The sequence below is a fragment of the Platalea leucorodia genome (assembly GCF_965183815.1).
Source record: "Platalea leucorodia genome assembly, chromosome: 6".
Lineage (NCBI taxonomy): Eukaryota > Metazoa > Chordata > Aves > Pelecaniformes > Threskiornithidae > Platalea > Platalea leucorodia.
In genome coordinates, this window is record NC_138828.1 from 36,602,464 (window position 1) to 36,624,960 (window position 22,497).

At 50.5% G+C, this 22,497-nt stretch overlaps 2 protein-coding genes across 2 annotated transcripts; both read left to right on the forward strand.

Annotated features, from left to right (window-relative positions):
• Positions 1-83: 83 nt before the first annotated feature.
• On the forward strand, positions 84-16,923 carry SRP72 (signal recognition particle 72; the record flags this gene model as incomplete). The annotated part of the gene is made up of 20 exons (XM_082315940.1): positions 84-204; positions 1,268-1,388; positions 3,220-3,343; positions 4,150-4,293; positions 5,080-5,191; positions 6,376-6,407; positions 7,032-7,156; positions 7,242-7,299; positions 7,490-7,621; positions 8,038-8,166; positions 8,685-8,757; positions 9,313-9,377; positions 10,363-10,458; positions 10,956-11,059; positions 11,675-11,752; positions 12,411-12,548; positions 12,801-12,838; positions 13,156-13,315; positions 14,332-14,514; positions 16,844-16,923. The coding sequence occupies 19 exons, from the start codon at positions 84-86 to the stop codon at positions 14,504-14,506; spliced, it is 2,025 nt and encodes a 674-aa protein (XP_082172066.1). The 3' UTR covers positions 14,507-14,514; positions 16,844-16,923.
• ARL9 (ARF like GTPase 9) lies at positions 16,169-22,261 on the forward strand (the record flags this gene model as incomplete). Its single annotated transcript, XM_082315944.1, has 4 exons — positions 16,169-16,321; positions 16,844-17,012; positions 19,814-19,989; positions 21,077-22,261. 4 exons carry the CDS (start codon positions 16,169-16,171, stop codon positions 21,254-21,256), a joined length of 678 nt encoding a protein of 225 aa, XP_082172070.1. The 3' UTR covers positions 21,257-22,261.
• Between the last annotated feature and the right edge of the window lie 236 nt (positions 22,262-22,497).

A 22,497-nucleotide genomic window follows, 5' to 3' on the forward strand; every position in this document is an offset into this window, starting at 1 on the left:
CCTTCCGCTACCGGGGCAGCCGCCGGCCCCGCCTCCTCCTCCCCCCCCCCCCCCCCCGACGTGTTTCTCCTCCCGGTTCCAAGATGGCGGCGGCGGCAGCGGCGGGAGGCGCGGGGGCGGCGGCGGCGGCGGCGCTGTGGAGCGAGGTGAACCGCTGCGGCCAGAACGGCGACTTCGCCCGCGCGCTCAAGTCCGTTAACAAGAGTGAGTGAGTGAGGGCCGCCATGCCGGGGCGGGCTTGGCCCTGTGCTCGGCTGCAGCCGCGGTGGGAGCGGAGCGGGGCGGAGCGGGGCGGGGGGGGGGCGGTTTCCGCCGTGCCGGGCTGCGGGAGCAGGGCTGCGGGCACGGGGCGGCCGGCGGCGCTCCGGCGCGTTTCTGGAGGCTTTGCGGTGCCCCGGGAGAGGCACAAGCGGATGGGGGAGGCGAGCGGGGCAGCCGCCTAGGCCCCGCTCCTGCGCCGGGACCGCCGGCTGCCGCATCCCGCAGCCCTTGCTGCGGGCCAGGCCGGCAGGGGCACCGCGGCTTTCCTCCAGCTTGGGTGGTGGGAGGAAGGAGGGCTTTTCCGCCCGGGAGCTGGAGGAGCGGTGTTGTGCATAGGGACCGGCTGACTTGGGAGCGAGAGTCCGCGTTGAGATGTGTTGTTTTGATAGTTTGGCATCCAAAACGGGATCGCGACATAAGGCACGTTACGGCTAAAAGTTCTGTCTTTGCTGTTTGTAGGGAGTAGGGACTCATCTCCTGTCCCGGCCAATCTGAGAGTTGGGGTCACGTGAAAAAATCAAATACCAAAACCTGTTTCTCTCTCCTAGTTCTCCCTTGCTGCCTTCCACTGGCAGAAAGTATTAGCGTATAAAGTGAGAACCTGTCTAGAGCCATACCGATCTTCTATACCAGGTGTTTTTCGTCCTGTATACGTTTCACGTGGCACTCAGGTTTTGGTACTGTGTTCTCTGCCTGGAAGTGAAATGTCAACAAAAGATTTGTCCAGGTGTGTACAGCTCCTTCGGTGCAGCTCTGTTGCAGGCACGTTAGCACAGCAGTCACTTTGGGTAGGTTCAGTATTCGGATTGGATTTTTTTTTTTTTTTTCATCCTGACAGGATTTGTTTCATGAACTGAGCCAAAGCAAGCTATGCCAGGACCCTCTTAAATTGATGTGACTGCTCTCTATGATAGGTTTTTGTGACTGTAACAACATATGGCTCTCACAGAGCCTTCGTGTCTGATAATGAGCTAGATCATTGTGTTGAAACTGGTTTCTTCTCCAGTACTGCAGATCAACAAAGACGATGTGACTGCACTTCAGTGTAAAGTAGTGTGTCTTATCCAGAACGGGAACTTCAAGGAAGCCCTCAGTGTAATCAACACCCATACTAAAGTGTTAACCAGGTAAGTTGTGTCTCACTGTACTCTGCAAAATACGAAACCGCAAGTCCCTGAGAAGCTGCTGCAGCTTCAGTGGAGGGGACTAATAGGCAGCAAAATAAAGAGCAGGAGGTGCTCAGAGCCATTGGGATTGGGCTTCTCAGTGAAATGCTGATTTGTTCTGGGTGTATGGTCTGGATGAGTTTGAGACAGTTCAACATCTTGCTGTTACTGTTGAAGGGATTGTCCCTAGTCTAGTTTTCAGCCACCTTCATGAGCTGATTCTGCTTGTTGACGTGGTTGAGCACTGTAGCTGGTACAGGGGAAGAGGACAAGTCTCATGGGGAGTGAAGAGAGGAGGGAGAAGCCCGTGCCAGTGGCAGCGAGCTGTTAGCTTTGATTGGCTGTCTCATCGCACTGCTACTTGGGGTACTTTTCTTTGCCAGCCTGAAGGTACTGCTTCATCTTTTGGGGTGGTGCAAGCCCTTTGTGCGCGTTCTCAAAATCAGGACCTTGGAGACAACTTGTGTTTGAGAACAAGTCAAGCTTCCCATTTGTGTCATTAAGTAGACTCTAGTTTTCTTCCTAATAAAGATGCTCTTTGTGCAATGACTAGGGTGAAAATTGCTACCCGAGAACAGCCTGGCAGCAAAATTTTTATATTTCAGATACTGCTCTTGTTAAGGAACCTCCCAGAAGAGTGTGTTGTAGTATCAGTGCGATGAAACATACCCTCGTTCATGTTCACATCGGAACAAAACATAATTGCCTTATTCACAAATTCCTTTTTTTCCTGGGATGGAGCGGGTTTAGTTTAATTTTTTTAGCTTGTTTTTTTAGTATATGGTGAGGAGGAGGAGTAATTTCTCTAAATTCAACTGGCTTCAGAGTTCTCCCTATAATTTCCTTAGCTTGGCTCTACTGTTTGTCTGTCTCTGTATCCTGCAGAGCAGGGAAAGTGGTGGTTCTTGCTCTGCCTTAAAGTTGTCCTGTCGTACACTCAGGCTGGCCCACTGCTTTGCTTTAATTCTTAATGCCATTCATTTGTTTTCAGGCTCCCCTAATACTCAGCTAGACTGAGATCATTTTAAATAGACAGAGAAATAGCTGGTGACAAGTGGCACCAGTGATGAACTAAGGGATTTGCTGATTAATTTTCCTTTGGCTTAAGTGGTAACTCAAGGGTAGGTGGAACGTAGCATTCAAGGCTCTGCTTGTTTGATAATGCTTCCCTGCTGGTGTGAGCTTGCTTTGAAGCCGATTTTATGTTAACACCAGCAAACCTTTTTGCTGTGGTTCTGCTGTGCTGATATTTCAAAATAGGTTAATGTTACCATTGGTTTAGTATCAGACTATAAGAGGGACTGTGTTTTATACCATTTCTTTTCTCTCTTCGTGTGAGTCAATTGTCTTTGAAAGTTTGCAGTAACAATCTTTTGCTCTAATGATATGCCTTCTCCTTACGAAGGAGTCACGTAATGAAGTTCGGTATTGTTTTTACCTTTAAGCAATTGATTTGCATAATCAGTAGGAGACGGGGGCGGGGGACGGGGAGTGGGGAGGGCATTTGAAATGCCACGTGTCTGGAAACACTAGAAAAAAGGAACCTCTTCTTTTAGGTGAAGTTTTGATATTCCTTCTCTGTTGAACACAAAGTAGGTTTAAGATATTTTCAGTGCTCAACAGATACATAATTCAGTAGTCTGGGATCATGTGCTCACCTCTGGTGTTGGCTCTTTCGGAATGTAGCAGTCTGTGACTAATTAGGGCTGCTTAAACAAGTGTGTTCAGGTGGGTGAAAGCTGTTGAGTGAAGACTACAGTGCCTGCTCTCAGCCTTTGTCTTGTCCTTGCAGTGATGTTATCGCCTTTGAGAAGGCCTACTGTGAATACAGGTTGAATCGTATTGAAAATGCTCTCAAGACCATTCAGAGTGCCAGTCAGCAGACAGACAAACTGAAGGAGCTTTATGGACAAGTGGTAATTACAAGCTTTTCTTCCTGGTGGGAGTTTCATATGCTGGATGCCTTGTCCCTCCTCTAATGTGGGGCAAGTATTGGGACAGAATTTCCTTCCCTGTCGTGAAGGTAAGGAGAGGTACAGCTCCCAACTGCTCCAGCTTCTGTGGAGCTTCAGTCACCTGTCGCTGGAGGCAGAGTTGTCATCTTATTGCTGCTGAACAAAAGCCATACGTTTGTGACTCCCCCTCCCTTCCTGGGCCTGGCCTCATAATAGCTGTCTGGCTGAGGGGATGGAGGACGAAAGAGAGCTGATGAGATTTATTTGTGGTGGAGCCATCTGCTTGCGTTGGATACCTGTCCAGGAATGGTTTGCGGGACCTGACATCTCAGGCATTAGAAGCGAAGCAGAAAAATTGCGTTTCTTCTCTGATTTCTCCCTGGTTGATCAGAACAGTTCTGTGAAGAACTGGCTGTCTTCTCTCAGCTGCATGAAAGACCATTCATTTTATCTGACATAGAGAGGTGACCTAATCTGGAAAAAGGCTGGCTGAGGACAAAAATGTGTAAACTGCTGCTTTTAAAGAAGCTGCTCTAGGAGTAAGAACTGTGCCGTTTGTGTGCAGGTATCTGATGTCATTGCTTGAGTCCTTGCAAATGTAATCTATAGAGTTTGCCCTTAAAGGTAGATGCAAATGTTAGTAATGTTCAGCTTAAAACATGTGATGCTTTGCTGCTGCCAGTCCGTGGGGAGGGAGGAAGGGGGCTGTACTTACTAGCGTACACGGGGAAATACTATTCTGAAGGCTAATCCCTTCCCCTTGTCAGTTGTACAGGTTGGAGCGTTATGACGATTGTCTGGCTGCATACAGGGATCTCATCCGCAACTCCCAGGATGAGTATGAGGAAGAGAGAAAAACCAACCTCTCTGCTGTTGTGGCAGCACAAAGCACGTGGGAGAAGGTGATGCCAGTAAGTAACTGCGTGCGTGTATGTGCGTAAGAGCAAGAGACAAGGGATAAAGGATATGGAGTCGTAGATATTTAACAGGGTAGAAATGTGTTCCTGTCTCTTAATGACTTCTGAGTCTATTGAAGATCACCTAGTGGCTTCCCCTGTATAGAGGACTAAATGCTGTTATTGTTCTGAGGGATGAAGAGTTATACTTCATCTTTGATCTCTAGGAGACTCGTATTAGTAGATGTCACAGCAGAGCAGGAAGTACATCTTTCTGAGCCTGCACTGGGCAGAACACCTGTGGTAACTAGCGCTTTCCTCTGTCTCGTTACCCTCTTGCCCAGGGTAAAACTAACGGCCTGGATCACCCAGCCATGCTTGGGAATATTTTTGTTAGTGAGCAGTGCAGGTGGTAATGCTCTGATTTTTTCAGAAATCTTTGTCCTTGGAGGTGTGCACAGCATGCTCAGCTTTCCGTTCAGCACTGTGGATCGACTTTCTAGTTCTCTAGAGTAGTGGTTCTTACCTGCCTTCTTTCAGCAGCCTGAGTAGTCCCCAAGTTCAGGCTGGAGTTTTGTTGCTGCCTTGGCAATTGCCTCTGACTTTGTTGTGCAGTTTGAGGGAAGATCCTTTGCACTGTGCCTTATCTGCCAGGTGTGTGCCCTTCTAAAATTGCCTCTAAACTCATTTTGCAAGGAATAGTTTGAATGTACATGAAAACTATAGTTTGTGTCCGTTGCCTGTCAAATCTGTATAGATTGATCGGTGTTTATGCAGTGTTCCATTTTCTTTTCATGCTAGGAGGATTTGGGCCTTCGAGAAGCTACCTACGAGCTGTGTTATAACAGTGCATGTGCATTGATTGGGCAAGGAAAGTTGAATGAAGCAATGAAAAAACTACAGAAAGCAGAAGGTAAGAACATGATGAGGTGAGAGGGAAGCTTTGTGTGATAGAAGTAGTTACTTGCTCTCTATAGACATGCTTAATCAGAGAGAAAGAGGTTTTGAAAAGTTAGAAACTGACCAACAGCAGGATTTGTTGTCAGTTTCCAGATGGTTCCTGACAGAACTCGTGCTTTTGTAGAAGCATTCCTCTGCAGCTCTTTTGCAGAGCCAGGTGGCACGTACCATCTCCTGGCTCTCTTACAGCCCCCCTGATTGGTGTTCAATGCCTTTGAGCAGTTTTTTGAAGTAGGAAGTAGACGTGAGTGTAATCTCATAAGCATGATGTGTTTCATCTATTCTGACTCCTGGTTTTGTTAGTATATGTATATATATAAACGTGTACTACAAAAAATAAAAATACGTCATGGTCTGATTTAGGTATGAAATTAGTGTAAGCCAATAAATGAGTTGCTTTTTTTGCGAAGAGGATTTTTTGTATAGAGTGGAAGAGGGGGATTTTGTGTGTGTTAAAAAAAAAAAAAAAAAAAAAAAGGCTGGGGGGGGAGAATTAGGAAGAATTAGTTTCTTTCTGATCTAATTGCTCTTGCAGATAAATAGGTCAGTTCTGTCCCAATTTTGATGATAGAATAGCAGCTCTCCCATACAACTGATTTATTGAGCATGTGTAACTTCAACGTATGTACTGTGATAGTAGTCCTTTGGAGAGCAAATCAAGTGATGTCCTGGTGAGGTATATGAGAAAGTTAAGAAGTGACTGGTATCTGTACTGAAAATTGATGGAATTGCTGCCCCATAAAGGGTGGTGTAATCTGAGTATTGTAGGCTTGCAGCACTTAAAATAACTCCCAAGAAAGTGAGGAGTTGCAGCTGGGTAATCCCTATGGAAAAGATCAGGAGCTAGGTTTAAGGAAATGTGTTCAGGAGAGAAAATGAGTATGTGACTCTGCTCTCGGAAGGCAGCTTTGGGAGGGACAGTATCTCCTGTGCATTTGATATTTCTTCTGCATCATCTAGTCTTCTACCTCGTGCTCAGTCCCATCCATCATCAGACTTGTAGTCTGATGTGTCCTTGTCATGCTGCAGAAGTTTCAGGGATACGTGAAAAAAGCATATGTTCCCCCATGCTTCTAGGCTGTTTTTTTTCCCCTAAAGCCTTCTAAACTGGGTTCTTCAATTTGTTTTTCCTTCTAGAGCTGTGCCGCCAGTCGCTATCAGAAGACTCTGTAAGTTCTTGATGTTGTTCTGGAAAGCGTTCGATTTGCACAGCATGAACGAGGGGGCGGTCATAAAGCGTACTGCAGGTAGCCAGAGGGCAGCCAGAGCTGCTGTGCAGCGTTACCCGGCAGATCTTGCCGCTGCTGCTGGTACCTGCTTCTGAGGCTGGGGCAGCAATCGTGGTCGTGGCAGAAGTGTAGCTAACACTGCAGACTGTTTGCTGCTGTGCTCCTTGCACAGTCGCCGATGCTGGTGCAGGCAGGATGGGTACAGGTTGTCTGAAACCTCCCCGTGACCCACTCATGCTGTGGATGAACACGCTGAGTGGATGGTGGGAAACATAGGAAATCTGTAATCGCTGTCGTTGGTTCAAGCAGAGGGGCAGATTCAGAGCACAAGTTAAGGGTATCTTCAGATTCTTGCAGGAGCAGGTGAAGTTTTCTTTTCTCCTAGTTTAACCCCGATATGCTTGTGTTTGCGCTGTCGCTACAACCTTCACCTTTAGTGGCTGGGGTACTTTGCTCCTAATACTGCCCAAGAGAGCTCACAGACATTTGCCAGCAGAATGCTGAAGCCAGGGGAAGAGAGGTGAGATGGCAGCTTTTTTTCTTTTTGCCTTGATTTCCCTTCAGGATGTGACAGAGGAAGACATTGAGGCTGAACTGGCCATTATTCATGGTCAGATGGCTTATATCATGCAACTGCAGGGTCGTACAGAGGATGCTCTGCAGCTCTACAATCAAATAATCAAGCTGAAGTAAGGGCTTTCCTAAAACAAATGCTCAGTCTTCCATCTGTAGAGAAATCACTGTTTAATTACAGTCTGCTTTTCTTACCTGCAGGCCAACAGATGTAGGACTGCTCGCTGTCATTGCAAATAACATCATCACAATTAACAAGGTATAGAATTACCTTGCTGCTTTCAACGCAGCCCTTCCTGGTGGTTACTCGGCCTGCTTCTCTGCTTCTGTGGAGAGAAGGGGGATAATCAGGAAAGACTTTCCTAAACAGTAGTTAAATCACATACCCAGAGACCTTTTCTTCTTCAAGGAACGTAGTGAAATCTTCTCATGATGTGTGATTTCTCCAGGACCAAAATGTCTTTGACTCAAAGAAAAAGGTGAAGCTGACCAATGCAGAAGGTGTTGAGCATAAACTCTCCAAGAAACAGCTCCAGGCGATTGAATTCAACAAAGCTTTGCTGGCAATGTACACTAACCAGGTAGGGCAAACTGATCTGCAGTAAGTAGCTGGTGACTTAGCACTCTACACAGGAGTTTGACTAGGCAAAAATGGTTATGTAGCTGTTCTGTGTCAGAAGATAAGGCCACTTGGTTTAGGCACATAAGTGAGGAGGGGAAAAAAAAAATCATCCCTAAAAGAACAGCCAGCCAGTTGTGTAGTGATTTGAGTGTTGCTGTAAGGAGGACGGTGTGGAGATGACTAGGAGACAGAAGGGGTGTGGGGGGTTCTTAGATGCATCTGAAGTGCTACAAAGAGGACTTGTTCTTGGTTCTGTATTCCCATTTCAGGGAAGCCGTCACTAGCATCTCTTCTTAGATACAACTGGTATGTTAAGCCCTGCGTTAGGTGCTTGCAGAGGTTGAGAAAAGTGTATTCTCTCTTCCCACTCCTCAGGCAGATCAGTGCCGCAAGCTGTCGGCAAGCCTGCAGTCGCAGAGCCCTGAGCATCTGCTCCCTGTGCTTATCCAGGCAGCCCAACTGTGTCGCGAGAAGCAGCATGCAAAAGCCGTAGGGCTTCTGCAGGTAGGTTAAGATAAAGTACTCCTTTGGCCAAGCTCCGTTTAAACTTGTGTTTTCTGTTCTTGTGTGCTGTTTCCCTTAGCTTGTTTTTCTGGTTTAGATTTCCAGGGGTATCTGACTGTGCTTATTTTAGTTTGGTTTAACGCTGCTGGAAAGCATTTACACCCAACTGAACGATGCTGCTTTTAAAGGGAAACGGTTCCCTTGCACCTCTGATTTTTATGCTTAGGAAGCTGTAGTAGACTTCTTCTAGGGTCAGCAGTGGGCTCTGCTGCTCTGCTTTCAAGCAGTTTGCAACAGCCCCCTTTTGGGAGGGAGTGAGTGGCCTGGGAAATCTGAGAGGACAATGGGCCACTGGCACAGTTTGGGGCCCTCCTCTGCTGTGTGCTGAAGCCTGCCTGTGCTGGAAAGCTTCCTTTGGCTCTTGCCAGCTTGCTGTGACTGAGCATGAGAGATGATTCACCGGAGCAGCAGCCTAGTGCCCACACACACGTTGAATTGTTCTTTCCTCTGACTCTCAGGAATTTGCAGACCAGCACCCTGCCAATGCAGCTGAGATCAAGCTGACGATGGCCCAGCTAAAAATTGCTCAAGGTATCCAGTGTCCTCCTTTGTTGAGAAGTGTCTGCACATGATAACGGTACAAGGGGTGAGGCTTTAGGGCAATCTGCTGCGGTTGCTGTTATGACAGAGCAGAGATGCTTTCGGTTGGGTATTCTCAATATATGGCTATGGCAGGATAGAGCTTGTAGCTTAATGTCTGGATGTCCAGGCTCCACAGATCCATGGCAGAGATGCCCACAGTCTTTGTAAATAATACGGCTGAATCTGTTCTGGGGCAGGAGGGTCTTGGGAGCAGCGTGGCATTCCCTGATGCTACGATTCCTCTGTATACAGTTGGGCAGTGCAGAGTGGCTCCTGGAAGGGAAGATCCTGCTTGCAAAAGCTTGATCCTGAACCCTTGCAGGATGTGGCAAGAGCAGAAAAGTCCTCTGTGCGGAGGCCTGTCCTTTATTCCTGAAAATGAGGGAGATATTCTGAGAAGGGGATCGTTACGTCCCCGCTGTTTACCTTTGGCTGGAAGTTCACAGGCAGGGTGAAGTGTTAACTGTGCCACTCAGAGCACATTCCTCCCTGTCTCTCTTCTAGGCAGTGTCACCAAAGCCTGCATGATCCTGAGGAGCATAGAAGAACTGCAGCACAAGCCTGGTATGGTAAGCAAAACTCAGTCTGAACTGTGTGAAGTTTTTCCCATGTAGCACAAGGGAAGCAGCCCTGCTCCCTGTTGCCTCTTCCCTGTGGTTTTCCCTTGACCTGAGTGTCTGCAGGGAATTTGAGCCCATCTTCCTTGTCTTGGACAAAGGTGGGATTATAACTTGCATCAGGTGGCCTGAACTTAGCCACAGAAGTACTCTGCCTCTCAGCAGAGATGCTCTCTGCCTATGTTCCCACTCTCTCGTAATCCCTCAGACCTGCGTGTTGCCTGGATTTGCTTGCATAAGATGACTGGAGCAGCTGCTTCCCTGGTAGGTACTGTTGCGAAGTTTTTGCAGCAGCAGGCGTTAGGGAGAAAGTGCTGTATGTTCCATCCCCACGGCATCACCCTGGTCTGCATGCATGTCCGCATCTGGTATTCAGAAAAGCTTGACGACCTTGAAAATGCTCAAGTGTACAACGTGAGCATCTTGAGCAGGATCTGACAGTTGTAGGTCTGTTCCAGCTGCAAGTGGGAATGATAAAAGTAACTTATGGGGGCAGTCAGCAATACCAGCTCCTTGCCCTGGGTCACCTCTAGTTGTGACTGCGGTGTCGACAAGCAGATGATTTCTGTATCATCTCTTCAGTGCTGCTTTTTTTTTTTTTTAATGGCTCTTGGAATAGAGAATTGGGGAAGAAAAAGGATTTCTAATGAAACTGTGTCCAGTGGCAAGCAAAGAAAGTGCCAAGACAAGAAGGTTCTTTCTGTGGATGCAGTCTTAATCTTTGTCCTACGGTACAAGCTTGGTGGGGACATTTCTTTGGGAGGGATGTAGGTAGGAAGGTCTCGCCTGGGTACCCTGCCTGTTACCACAGCTGTTTTTTAGGGACAGAAAGCTCACATGGAGTCTGCTTTTAGGAAATCCCGTCATTTAACTGCTGACTCCGGCTATAGACAGCTTTTGTGAGGATCTGCTATAAGCTGCTCTTGAATGTTTGCAGGTGTCTGCGTTGGTGACGATGTACAGTCACGAAGAGGACATTGACAGTGCAATCGAGGTCTTCACACAGGCTATCCAGTGGTATCAGCAATTCCAGGCAAGTCAGCACGCATGTCCGCATCTGGTATTCAGAAAAGCCAGAGGAGCTAATGCGCAAGGCTTCGTCCCAGTCTCTTCTAGCTAGTCCAACTCGGCCTTTCCCGTTGATGCACAGCCCCAGCAGCTCATCCAGTTGGGGTTTGAGAGACCTGTGAGCTCCTGTTTTGTGAGCGTTCGTTTTGTCACTGTTTCCTTGTTTTAGGTGTGTTGCAAACAGGGAGCAGCACCTCCTGTCAGATGAGGAGAGTGGGGGCAATGGGTGCCCAAATGCAGCAATCGGGCCTTTTCCCTGATTAGAAAACATTGTGGAGCAGCAAGCTGCCTTGTCCCCTGCAGTTCTGCCTCACATCCGAGAGTGCAAAGGTGGTCTACCTTCTGCATGACAGGGTGCTAACTCAGTTCTCCTTGGCCAGGTCTCAGGGCCATTAAAACCAGTTAAAGCTGGGCTCCATACTGCGATAATGAGGAACTAATTATGGCTGCTGTGTCTTTCAGCCAAAGTCTCCTGTCCATTTGTCGCTGATAAGGGAAGCTGCCAACTTCAAACTAAAGCATGGCAGGAAGAAGGAAGCAATCAGCGACTTGGAGGAGCTCTGGAAGTGAGTTGGGTGGTTGCTGAACAGGAGGTCTCCACCCAGAGACCTCTGCAAGCTCTCTGGTGCCAGGCAGTGTCTGTCTGACCATGTTGGTTGACTGGCAGCCCTCCTTTAGAGTTGCTTTTGCGCAGGGGCTCCAGCGCAAAGCCGTATTTTGGAAGAAGATGGCATCATTCATTTGATCTGTAGCTGATGTTCACTTCAAAACCTGGTTGACTTGTCCCAGAGGCCTCTTGTGTGCAGTGAAGGTTGCTTTGGGGACTGGGATGCATCTTTTTTTCTAGTGCTGCATAAACCATGGATGTCTAGGTTTTAGTTTTTATTATGCACTTGATGGGATTTCGGGGGGGACGACACTGTTAACTTGGCTTTGCTACTGGGACCTGAGGGATTTTCATCTTTCACTGCCTGCTTCATGATACTGTGGAGATGTCTGCACCTCCCTTTGTCCACACCAGTGATGTTTGGTGATGTGCTCCGGAGGAGACTGCAGACTGACATGCCTGTCCCCACAGAGAGCAGCTATGCTGCGGTAGCAAGCACTGCATGGTGATAGCAGTCTTTGGGGTGAATGTGTACCCTGGTAACTTGGTCCTTTGCTTTCTTTTCCCTACAAAGGCAAAACCCAAAAGATGTGCATACTCTGGCACAGCTCATCTCTGCCTACTCCCTGGTGGACCCTGAAAAAGCTAAAGTGTATCCTTTTGATGGTGGTATCAGAGCAAAGAAAGAGGCGTTTGGGCATTGCTCCCTTGGATTTCAGCTGTGTGGGGAATTCAGATGCACTCTTACCTGAAGAAAGGCAAGGAACATCTCCAGAGCAGCTACATATCCAGGTCAAGTTGTCTGGAGCTACGTTATTTCCCTAATTGGTTTGATTACTGCGGGATCCCAGGACCCTTTTCTCTTTGGCCTGCTTCTCTCTGAGAATTGATAACTTAAGACTAGGTGGAGCTAGTCTTATGTAGGAGCTCCTGCGTCTTTTCTGTTGGAATCTTAAACCTGTGGTAGTAATGCAGGACTGTACCTGATAAAATATGGCCAAGCTCTCACTGACCAAAAATATCAAGTTCATATACCGCTTTTGCCACCCTGAGCAGCTTTCAGAGGAAGCTGCTGCTTCTGTCCCCATATCAAAGAAGGGAGAAATGAGGCAGATGGCAATTAAGCAGCTAATCCCAGCTTGTGTAGGAAGCTGGTGAGAGAGCCGGAACGAGCCCCGTAGGCCTGTCTGGTGTCTGCATTGCTAACAGGCTGAATTTGTTCAAGCTGCAGTTGCCCGTTGCTATCTGGACAAACCTGGGTGTTTATCTTTCTGCTTGCTGGTTTGCATCCCTGAACTCTTCCCTTGCAGTCTTAGCAAACACTTGCCTTCCTCGGACACCATGTCACTGAAAGTAGATGTTGATGCGCTGGAGAACTCCCATGGAGCAACCTATGTTCGGAAGAAAGCTGGGAAGCTCACGGGAGACAACCAGCAGAAGGAGCAAGGGTAAAGCGGGCTGCTGTAGCTCCGGTGCAGGGTGGCACAGGAACCACACCTGGTGTGGTGGGGGCATTGCTGTAGAAGGCAGGCTGGTGGAAAGGCAGCCTGTCATTTAACTCCAAGGAGGCTTCAGGTAGCAGCAGACCAAGTTTTGAGAGAGATGGGAATGGCTTAGCTTCTTCCAGAGCTGGTTTTTAGTTGGCTTGTTTGCTGTGTCCGTGCTGTGTTGCAGTGGCTGTTTCCCTTCTTGCTTTTCAGACAAGGGGATGTGAAGAAGAAGAAGAAAAAAAAGAAGGGTAAGTTGCATTTCCGAGCTGTTGACACAGCTCAGCTCCAGAGAGCTTGCCAGATCGTTTCTGCAAATAGCCAGCTTTCAGTTCCCCAGGAGCTGGAGCCCTTTGCTGGGACTGGGTCCCTGTGAACCCAGATCTTCGTGATAGCTTGTTTGGATGGGGCATTTTTCCACAGAAGTGAGAGCAACACTCTGATGGGATGATGCGGGTTGCTGGGCTCTTGGCGCTTCCTGGGTACTGACATCCCATGCATATCCCTTGGTGATGCCTCTCTAGTGTGTTGACCCCACTCTCATTTCCTGGCACTGGATGCTCTGCAGGAAAGCTGCCCAAGAACTACGACCCCAAGGTGACTCCTGACCCTGAGCGGTGGCTTCCAATGCGAGAGCGTTCCTACTATCGTGGACGGAAGAAGGGCAAGAAGAAGGATCAGGTCGGCAAGGGGACTCAGGGTTCAACCACAGCTGGCTCCTCTGAACTGTAAGTACCCATTTTGCGGGGCTTGGTGTGGGGAATCACGCCTGGGTGGCTGGGAGGGCTGGATCTGTGCTGCTTTTCTGTGGCTCTGTCACCACGCCAGCCGTGGGTAGCACACGTGAAACTGTACGTTGCCACCTGAACCTCCTACCAGCTGCTCTCCCCAAAGATCCCTATGGGTCGCTGCAAACCAAAGTGATAAAATAGGCACGCTTGAAAGTGCCAAGGTGCAAATAAAATTCATGTAGTCTTTTAATGTGCTTTTCTTAGCTTTGATGATGAGATGAATTTTGCATGCTTTCTCTTGAGCTATTTGCTTTCAAGTCTTTTGGCGGCTGGAGAGCCATTAGCCATGATTTGGGAAAACACTATACTTCCTTCTAAATTGACATTGATCATTTGAGCTGGAATTAGGGTTTTACCATTGTGTATGAGGCCTGACGGCAAGATGGTGACTTACTAGCATCTGAGAGAAGGAAGTACTTCTAAAATAATAGCAATGCAGGGAACTGCCAGTGCTGTCTGATAGTTTCTCTTTACACAGCTGTCTCAAAACAGAAGCATGAAAAGCCTTTTGTGGTACTGTGGGCTTGAGCAGTGTTTGCAAGGGGAGCTGGCACAAAGATGCCTTTGTGGTTAAGGAGAGAGAAAGGATGTTGGGTTTGCACTGCCGAAGCGTGGGGGCCTGGAAGGCTTTTCATGTGTTGCATGAGCCGTCACGTGTCTATTCCAGAGTTAGCCTTGCTTTTGTTGTTGAGGACTTAACGCTGTCTAGTGAACATTGGTTAGAAAGTGATTGCCTGCCGTCTGAGACAGGTTCCCATCATCCATCAGCCCTTCTATATCCGTTGAAGCTTATTTCAGATCTCCTTGCATGAGTGCCCTCCCATACATGATGCTACCTAGTGCTGTCTTACGGGGCAGCTGCTATTTTTCACTGTCAGCTTCCTGCAGCAGCACCGCATCCTGCAGGTGGTTGGGAGCCCACGTGGTATCTCTTTCTCTCGTCTCCCCTGCAGGGACGCCAGCAGGACTGCCAGCAGCCCACCTACCTCCCCTCGGCCTGGCAGCGCTGCAGCTGTATCGGCCACAAGTAACGTCATCCCTCCCAGGCACCAAAAACCCGCTGGTGCCCCAGCCACCAAGAAGAAACAGCAGCAGAAGAAGAAGAAAGGGGCTAAAGGAGGGTGGTAAAAAGCAGGGTGTGTAACCTCCCTCCCTCAGTAGGTGATGCTGGTTGCAGAATAAAGGTCACAAGTGAGTGCTGGCGAAAGACTCTTGGTGTCTGGATCCCTGTCCTGCCTGCCAGTGCCTGGGGGGAGGGTGGGCTGGTATGGGCGCCCCGATGTGTCTGCTCACCAAGTTGCCTTCCTCATACTTGCCCCCACTGTGGCTTAGGGTGTTGCCATCAAACTCAAGTGCAGCCCCCAAGAAGAAGTCTGTCCATTTTGCCAAACATTTAAAAGATGTGGAATAATCAGGAATTTCTTGAAATGTAGATTTATGCTCCTCCTGCATGTGTGAGTTAAGGCCTTTAACAGATTTATCTGACAAGGTCTCTGATTATGCGTGATGCAAACACTGTCTTCTGTGTCTCATCCCAGTCAGTCACTGATCACCGCACAGCACAGGCACAAAGGGTCTTGGAAAACAACATCTGGGGGGCTAGATTATACAGGAGAAGCTCATCTGAGGGGGGAGAACAAGGCTCTTGGGAGAAAGCATGGTGACGTGTGTGGCAGCCGTCTCAGCGTGCCCTTTTCTGCAAGCCAGGTGCCTTACTCGGGGGGGCTTGGCAAAACAGGAGTGAGCTAAAGCAAAGCGGCTGGTTGTGCTGGTGGGCTGCATTGAGGAGGCGTTGCGCTTCCCAGGTGGAAGCTGGCGGTGAGATGAAAGATGCGCCTGCTCTCCTGGCACCCCACAGGCATCTCTTGAAACTTCTGGTTTGGTCTGAATGTAGCAAAAACATCTTTCCATACGTGGACTTTCAAGGGGTAGAAATAGTGCCTCGGGGAGAGTTGTCAGATGTCAGCCCCAAAGGCACAGGCTTCTGTCTCTGAAAGAATTTAAAGCAAAGGCCTGAAGAGGTGGGGAGCAAGGGGAAAGTTACTGCGGCTTAACCCCCCCAGGTCCCCATGGAGTAAAAATCTAGTAAGTAGAATCCAGTGTTTATTACCCTGACTGTGCACCGGGAGCGTCTGGAAGGGGGCTGAAGGCATGTTGTGGTCTGGGTGAGAAGGAAGAACAGCCCAGAGAAAAGAGCTGTACGAGCGGCTGGCCGAGTCGCTCGCTGAACAGCCGGGGTTGCCCGCAGCGGCTTTGCCGGGGCGCTGCGCCGGCAGCTGGTGACTACGGGAGGGAGCGCGCTCTCCTGCGGGCTCTCCTGGGGGCGATGTGGAGCCGGGAGGTACTGCGGGAGGAGGCAACTCCCTCTTCTCCGGGCGCCTTCTCTGGGCGAGCCTGGCTGAAACGCTGACTTGCGGCGCCGCCGGAGCCCTGGCCGGGCGGCCTGGGCAGCGCCCCGGCCGCTTCCCCCGGGGACGGGTGCCCAGGTAGAAGCGAGCTGGGCGCAGGTGCCCTGGCGGGGGGGAGAGGGCAGCGGCGGCTGCGGGGAGAGGCTGCCGTCCCCTGGCAGCCGAAAGCCGCCCGCGCAGCCGTTCGCTCTCTGTGGCACCGGACGTGGCAAGTGCTGGGCCCGGCGCCCCGCCCGGCCGACGGCGGGGGCGCCGCGCGTCCGGGGCGGCAGGGGGAGCCCTGCGTGCGCGCAGGGCCGCGGGGGAGCTCCCTGCCCGCGGCCGGCTGCGCCCCTGTCCGTGCGCCGCGGAGCGGGCCGGGCCGGGCCGGGCCGGGGCGGCCATGGGCACCCGCCTGCGGCCCGCCGCGCTCTGCGGGGCGGCGCTGGCCGTGGCGGGCGGCGCGGCCGTGGCGGCCTGGGCCTGGGCCCGACTGCGGAGCCGGGCCGCGCCGCCCGCCGCCGGCCCTGCCGCCGCTGCCGCCGCCGCCGATCAGGTACCGGGGCCGGGTGGGGACAGCGGGCGAGGCCGCTGGGTCGGGGAGCGCCAGCGGGGCCGCCCGGGGCCTCTCGGCGGGGCTGCGCCGCCCCCGCCCGCCTGGGTGCCACCGGGCCCCTCGCACTCTCTGGCAGCGCGGCGGGGCCCTGGGCCGGGCTGGGCCGGGCGGCGGGGCCCGAGGCCCGAGGCCGCGGCGGGGCGGGCAGGCCGGGGCAGCTCTCTCCGCTTTCCTCCCCAGCTGCGCGTTGTCCGGCCGGGGCCGGGGCCGGGCCGGGGCCGGGGCCGGGGCCGGGGCCGGGCCGGGGCCGGGGGGTGCCCCCCCCTTCCCATCGCCTCGCCGGCGCCGCGGCCGTGTGCTTGTAGCGCAGGAGCCCCGCAGGCACCTTCTCCCCCTTCACCGCGAAGTGGCTTTTGCTCTTCCCTCCAGACCCCTCGTTAAGCCTCCCTCTGTCCCCCGGCCCCGCGCAGCTTTGCACAGGGCCTGGCTGCCGGGCTGAGCGCGCTGCCCCTCCTTTTGCAGGGTCGAGGACACAGCAAGCAGATCCTGGTGCTGGGCCTGGACGGGGCTGGGAAAACCAGCGTTCTCCACTCCCTGGCAACTAACCACGTCAAGCGCAGCGTGGCTCCCACCGAGGGCTTCAATGCCATCTGCGTCAACACCGAAGAGTCCCAGATGGAGTTCCTGGAGAGTGAGTGAACCTGTTTTAGTACGAACATAGAATAAGTTCCTATCCTATGTCCTAGGGCTCAGGCCCATAATTTAAAACCTCCATATTCCCTCGTGCCTGCTCGGATAATGTGAAGTTGTGATTATTTTTTCCTTGGGGATTCTACTTTCCCACCCCGCTTCTTGAATGAGGTGATACGCTGGTGTTAGAAGGGATCTGTGTTCATTCAGCCCTGTCCTCCAGGGAGTTCTGCTCCCAGAGAGAGAAGGGTAACAAGACTGATTGCGTGAAACCAGCCCAAAGCAGAAGTGTCCCCAGTAAGCCCTGCGTCGTGGCCTGTAGCCATTGTGTGTTGTACAGCTTCTCCTTGGTGCTCATGCCTGGCAAAGGGCAAGAGCAGAAGAGGAATAAATAATAAGGTGAAAGAAGAGAGGAGGAAGAGAAAAGCTTTGTATGCTTTTTGTTCAAAAGCCTAAGTGGTGTTTTCTAGTCTTCTAACAGCTTTTGAATGTCTGTACGTTTTCACTAAAGTTTCTGCGTTGTCCTTAGTACTGATTTTTTGGTATTGTCCGTGCCTGCAGAGGACATCCCCTGTGATGCTTTTGGGGTGTGAGAGCTGTTCTAGGAGCAGCTAGCTGATGGGAAAGGCAGGGGCCCTGGCATCAGGTCAGTCCCTGGTACAGAGAGGCTGACACCCTGGCCTCATCAGTACCTGCCTTCTGCGGAGGCAGAGGCTGCCCCTTGCTTCCTGCTGTTTCTGCACTGTGCCGCACCAGTGCTCGACTGGCTCGGTTGGCAGCTAGCCCATAGAAGCTTCCGTACCTTTGTCAGCAGGCCTAAAGGAGTTGTGCTGTTCCCAGGTAAGTCTTCGGGATGTGAGGATGAGGCTGCTAAGGCAGAGTTTCATTCCCAGTCCTACTACCACAGGAGTCTCTGCAGCGTCTTAGGGAAATCCTCTCTCCAGAGATGCGTGTAGTCTGTGCCCCTCTCCCAGTAGATATGAGACACTTGTGTCTCCTACTGGGAGGTGCTTTGTGTAGCTGAGTGCAGAGAAACCCACGGTATTTCTGCTCCTGCCCGGGGATGGCCTGGGCCCAGCGCTGCGCACCCCACGGCAGAACCTGTTGTTTCTGAGTCGTCCTTCCCTCTCTGGTCCAGGTTGGTAGTGACTGAGATGTGATGGCTGCGATCTGACCCATGGGAAATGAAATGTCTCAGGCCAGTTTCAGCCAGGTAAATCCGTGCATGGCTCTCTAATCTGGTTACTTATCCAGTCTGTACCATTGCCTAGTCCAGGGGTTAGCAGCCTGTGCTGTGATCATGTGGCACAAGATGATCAGCAGACAGCAGGGTTTTTATTTTGCTGGCTTAGACAGATAGAAAACTGTTCTATCTTTTTCTTTGTACCGTCATATAGATAAGTGGGTGGTATCTTGCCTCCGCAAGGGACAGGAGCTCCTGGCTTCTGCTGAGTTCCTTCTGGTTTGGGAAAAAAAAAAAAAATGTTCTCTGTGAGGTTGCTGACCCCTGGGTTACGCTATGCATGAATGCATTTAACAGGGGGAACGGTGGTGAGCCCTCAGAATGTCACAGTACAGAATCAGAGGCTCTGTCCCACGCGTGACGTGTCAGTCACGGCCCTTTGGCTCCTTTCCACAGAACTTGCAGTTCTGCTTGCAGATATGCTGGGGCTCTTGAAGAAGAGTCAGGCATGCCCTAGTGGGAAATGTTGCTTCCCTTTCTACGTTCTTGAAACTACAGAATTATTTTGACTTAAGTGAAAGCAAAATTGCTTTGAAACAGCAGAGTCCCTGAGGGCAGTAAAAGATGGCTGACTAGCAAGTCAGTTTTGAAAAGAGCTCCTGTATAAGGCAGGAGACAATTACAGGGAACCCCAAATGTACCGCTTTGAAAACTCGCTACATTTGGGGGACTCACCCATGCCTTTTGAGCAGCTCTGTACACTTGAGTGAGTGGTTCTGCAGTGTACCTAGGAGAAGACCTTGAGAACTGAAAACACATCTGAAATGCTTAATATACTGTTGCTACTCCTGCTCCTATCAAACTCTGCAAACTACCAAACTCTTTTTGTCCCTAGATGGGAACAACAGTCTCGGGCAACTTGCTGCATATGGTTTCACCACAGAATTGTTCTAAGACCTGGTTTTGAAGGTGGACAGCTTTCCTCTGTATCCGCTGGGGTCAGAGGTATCCTGTGCAAAGATTTCTCCCATCACCTAAGGATTGCCTAAAGAGTCTTCTGGGACTTGATTTTTCTGTCTTCCTAAGCACCTCTGGTTATTGGCAGTATGAAAACTGGGGGAGTTTTGAACTAGTCCCTAACGTCATACAAATCTGACGAGAGCCCTCCCCACCTCAGAGCTAAATTTCTTCTTTGGAAATTGTAGGCCTGCTTTGTCTTGAGATGAGATGGGCATGTGGAGATAGGCTATATGGGGACATTCTCACATGGTGTTTATGGACACTCAACCTCTTTCAGCTCTCCCTACTAGCTTGAGAGCAAGAACCAACAAGGCAGAAAGCAACCATAAAGAAAATGAACCCAGAATCCTCTCAAAATAAGAGCGGGTATCATGGAAAGATATTTGTTTTTTCCCCTCAGAGCATACACATATTCCTGTATGGGACTTGGCTGGGGAAAATAAAACTATTTCCAGTCTCATATAGAGTAGCCCAAATACTTTGAGTTTTTGTTAACCCAAATACCTTGCGTTTTCAGCCCAGGGCCTGCTGTCGGCACCTCTGGGAGCAGTGCTGCTTGGAATACTTGGTGAATCTTGTGTTGCTGTCTTCTCTTCCAGTCGGGGGCAGTGAATCTCTGCGTTCATACTGGAAGATGTACCTGCCCAAAGTGCTGTTGCTAATCTATGTCGTGGACTCGGCCGATCATGCCCGACTGCCTGTGGCGAAACAGCTGCTTCATCAACTGATCCAGAACAACTCCACCCTGCCGGTGGTGGTTCTGGCCAACAAGCAGGTAAGAGTTCCCTGCTGCTAGCTGAGCTTGGGCTGGCAGCAGCTCTGAAAACAGCAACAAAGCCTTTCAAAGGAGGCTTCATGCCATTAAGGAGGCCACGTGGCTGGGAGCTGGGGGTCTCTCTGGGATGCCTGTTGACCGCAAAAGAAAACAATTTGAGGCTGAGTTTTGGATCCACAGGATGCGGGTCCTGTGCTTGGAGACGATGCAGAGCTGTGGGTGGAAATAATGGTGAAAACTGCTGTAGAGTTGCAAGGTTTGAGAGCTGCAAGGGAGACCACAGTTAGACCTGGAGTTAGGTGTCTGTTCTGAATGTCGGCCTTGAAGTACCACTTTACCTAGCAGCAGCCGCAAAGTGAAGCACCGTTGTTTGCCTTCAGATTAGTTGGTTGCTCCTAAGGCTGCTGCTGAAGCATGAGAGAAGAGCAGCTTTCCTCACAAGGCAGTGCTTTCTCCCAAGATCTTTGTGAAAGTGTCAGTGACTGGTGCTGTACCTGCAATAGAATTGCGCCTGTGGTACGGTCAGATGACAGAACAGCCCAGGTTTTCTTTTATGAGGGCTATGTGCTCGGTTTGCTTCACGTTGTTACCTCCTAAATTTCTAGTAACTTAGGCACATTACTAGTAGTCGTTTGTGTTACTCTTGAACGCAAGCACAGTCTTCAGCTTCATCAAACACAAATGCTCCTACTGATTCTCTAGGGCCTGGAGTCAGAAACGCTGGTGGCTGAGAAGGTACGCAGGGAATGACTGTTGTACGTTTGCCCTGTTCTTGTAACTCTGTGCTGGGTGCCTGGGGTCTTGGGCCAGCAAGACTTTTGTCTGCCTTGTACAGGTAGTCTTGCATTGTTATCAGAAACACAGAACAGTACCCTTATTTCTTTGGGAAGAAATTAGGTTAAGGATGAACGTTTTTTTCCCAAAGCATTTCAGGGCATGGGAACTTGATCTCACAGAAGGTACATAAGAACGGTGCCCCCAGAGCCGTTGAGACCATTCCCCTCCCTGGACAAAGGCAGTGGCTCAAAGCAGGAATGGTGCCGCCACCTCATGCAACTAACAGGCTTGTTTTGTTTTTGCGTATCAGGACCTCGAAGGTGCATACTGCATCACCGATATCCACGATGCTCTGGCACTGTCTGACATTGGGGACAAGAGGAAGATGTTCTTGATTGGTACCCACGTGGCAGAGGATGGCTCCGAGATCTCCTCCAGCATGAAGGATGCCAAGGAGCTGATAGCGCAGCTGGTTTTGGAAACACAGTGACAGCTCTTTTCCTACAACGTGGTACCTGCAGCTGAAGGAGATGAGGTGTTAGTGTATGGTCAGCTTGCTGCGTGGCAACTGAAATGGACAGATATCTTTTCCTTGTGGGTGTGGAATTCTGATCAGAATGATGTCTAGTTGTTAGGAAAATCTAATTTATAGTGGTTTGAAAAGGCATTTGAAAAGTAGTGTATTTTTTAGCCTATTGTAGGGGAAAATTAGTCTCTCAGACAGCAGAGTTAAGGGGGTGTATAGCTTAGATGGGCTGAGATGGCTTCTTGCCAGGTGAGAATCGAGCATTGACTTCAATGGAACAAAGTTGTATCCAGTGAATTTAACCTGGCTTGATGTCTCAGGCTGAAATTGAAATGTTTACTTCACAGGTTTTGCAGAACCCTGCTAACAGTGTTGTTCTGTTAAAAATGAGGGCTCGCTTCTTGGGAGCGTCAGAAATATAAAGTGCTGCGACTAGTATGTTTGACAGTGACAATTTTTGTTGTCGCTGTATTGGAGCCAACTTTTAAGGGAGTGGCAAATTAGTCGTCTCTGGAAATTGGGTTGGTTACTGTTTCTTTAGCGGATAAGAACAAGAAAACGAAAGCAGCAAGACATTAAGTGTTTCTTTGCCTACAGGGGAAAACCAGAACAGTGCAATTTAAGATAGTGACTGAAATCATTTAAGTTAAATTGGCACCAAAGGTGGGAGACTCCTCCATCGGGCCGAGCAGCTTATTTTGGTTTAGTCCAGGTTGTCCTTGAGCAAGCGCTCTTACGTGTGAAGAACCTGTTGCTTCTTGGAACTGATGTCTGTTAGCGCAGCGGATGAGGAAGATGAGTTGCTGATGAGCGTCACTCTCCCAACGTCCTCGTAATTACACTCCAAGAATGTGATCCAGGATCCGGGTGGTTCTGTAAAGGACGTGTTTTGCAACCGCATTTATTGTATGAAGGTTTTATAGTTTTGTGCTTTGGAATGGATGCATAAAGCAGAAAATTTTACCCTCACCAGAGGTCTGGCCTTCATTGACCCGAACAAGGAGCGCTGCAGGAGACCCTCGAGGCCTTTCTTGGGCAGCCGCCTTTAAAACCCATCTGTACAGGCCGGGTGCCCGGCCGGCCCATCTCCGCAGGGGCCTGCCCGTACCCCCGCGGCCCACCGGGCTCGGGCCTCCGCCGGCAGCCAGCATCTCCCTCCCGGCGCCCGCTGGAGAAGCAGAGGCTGGGGGAGCGGGGCTGGTTCC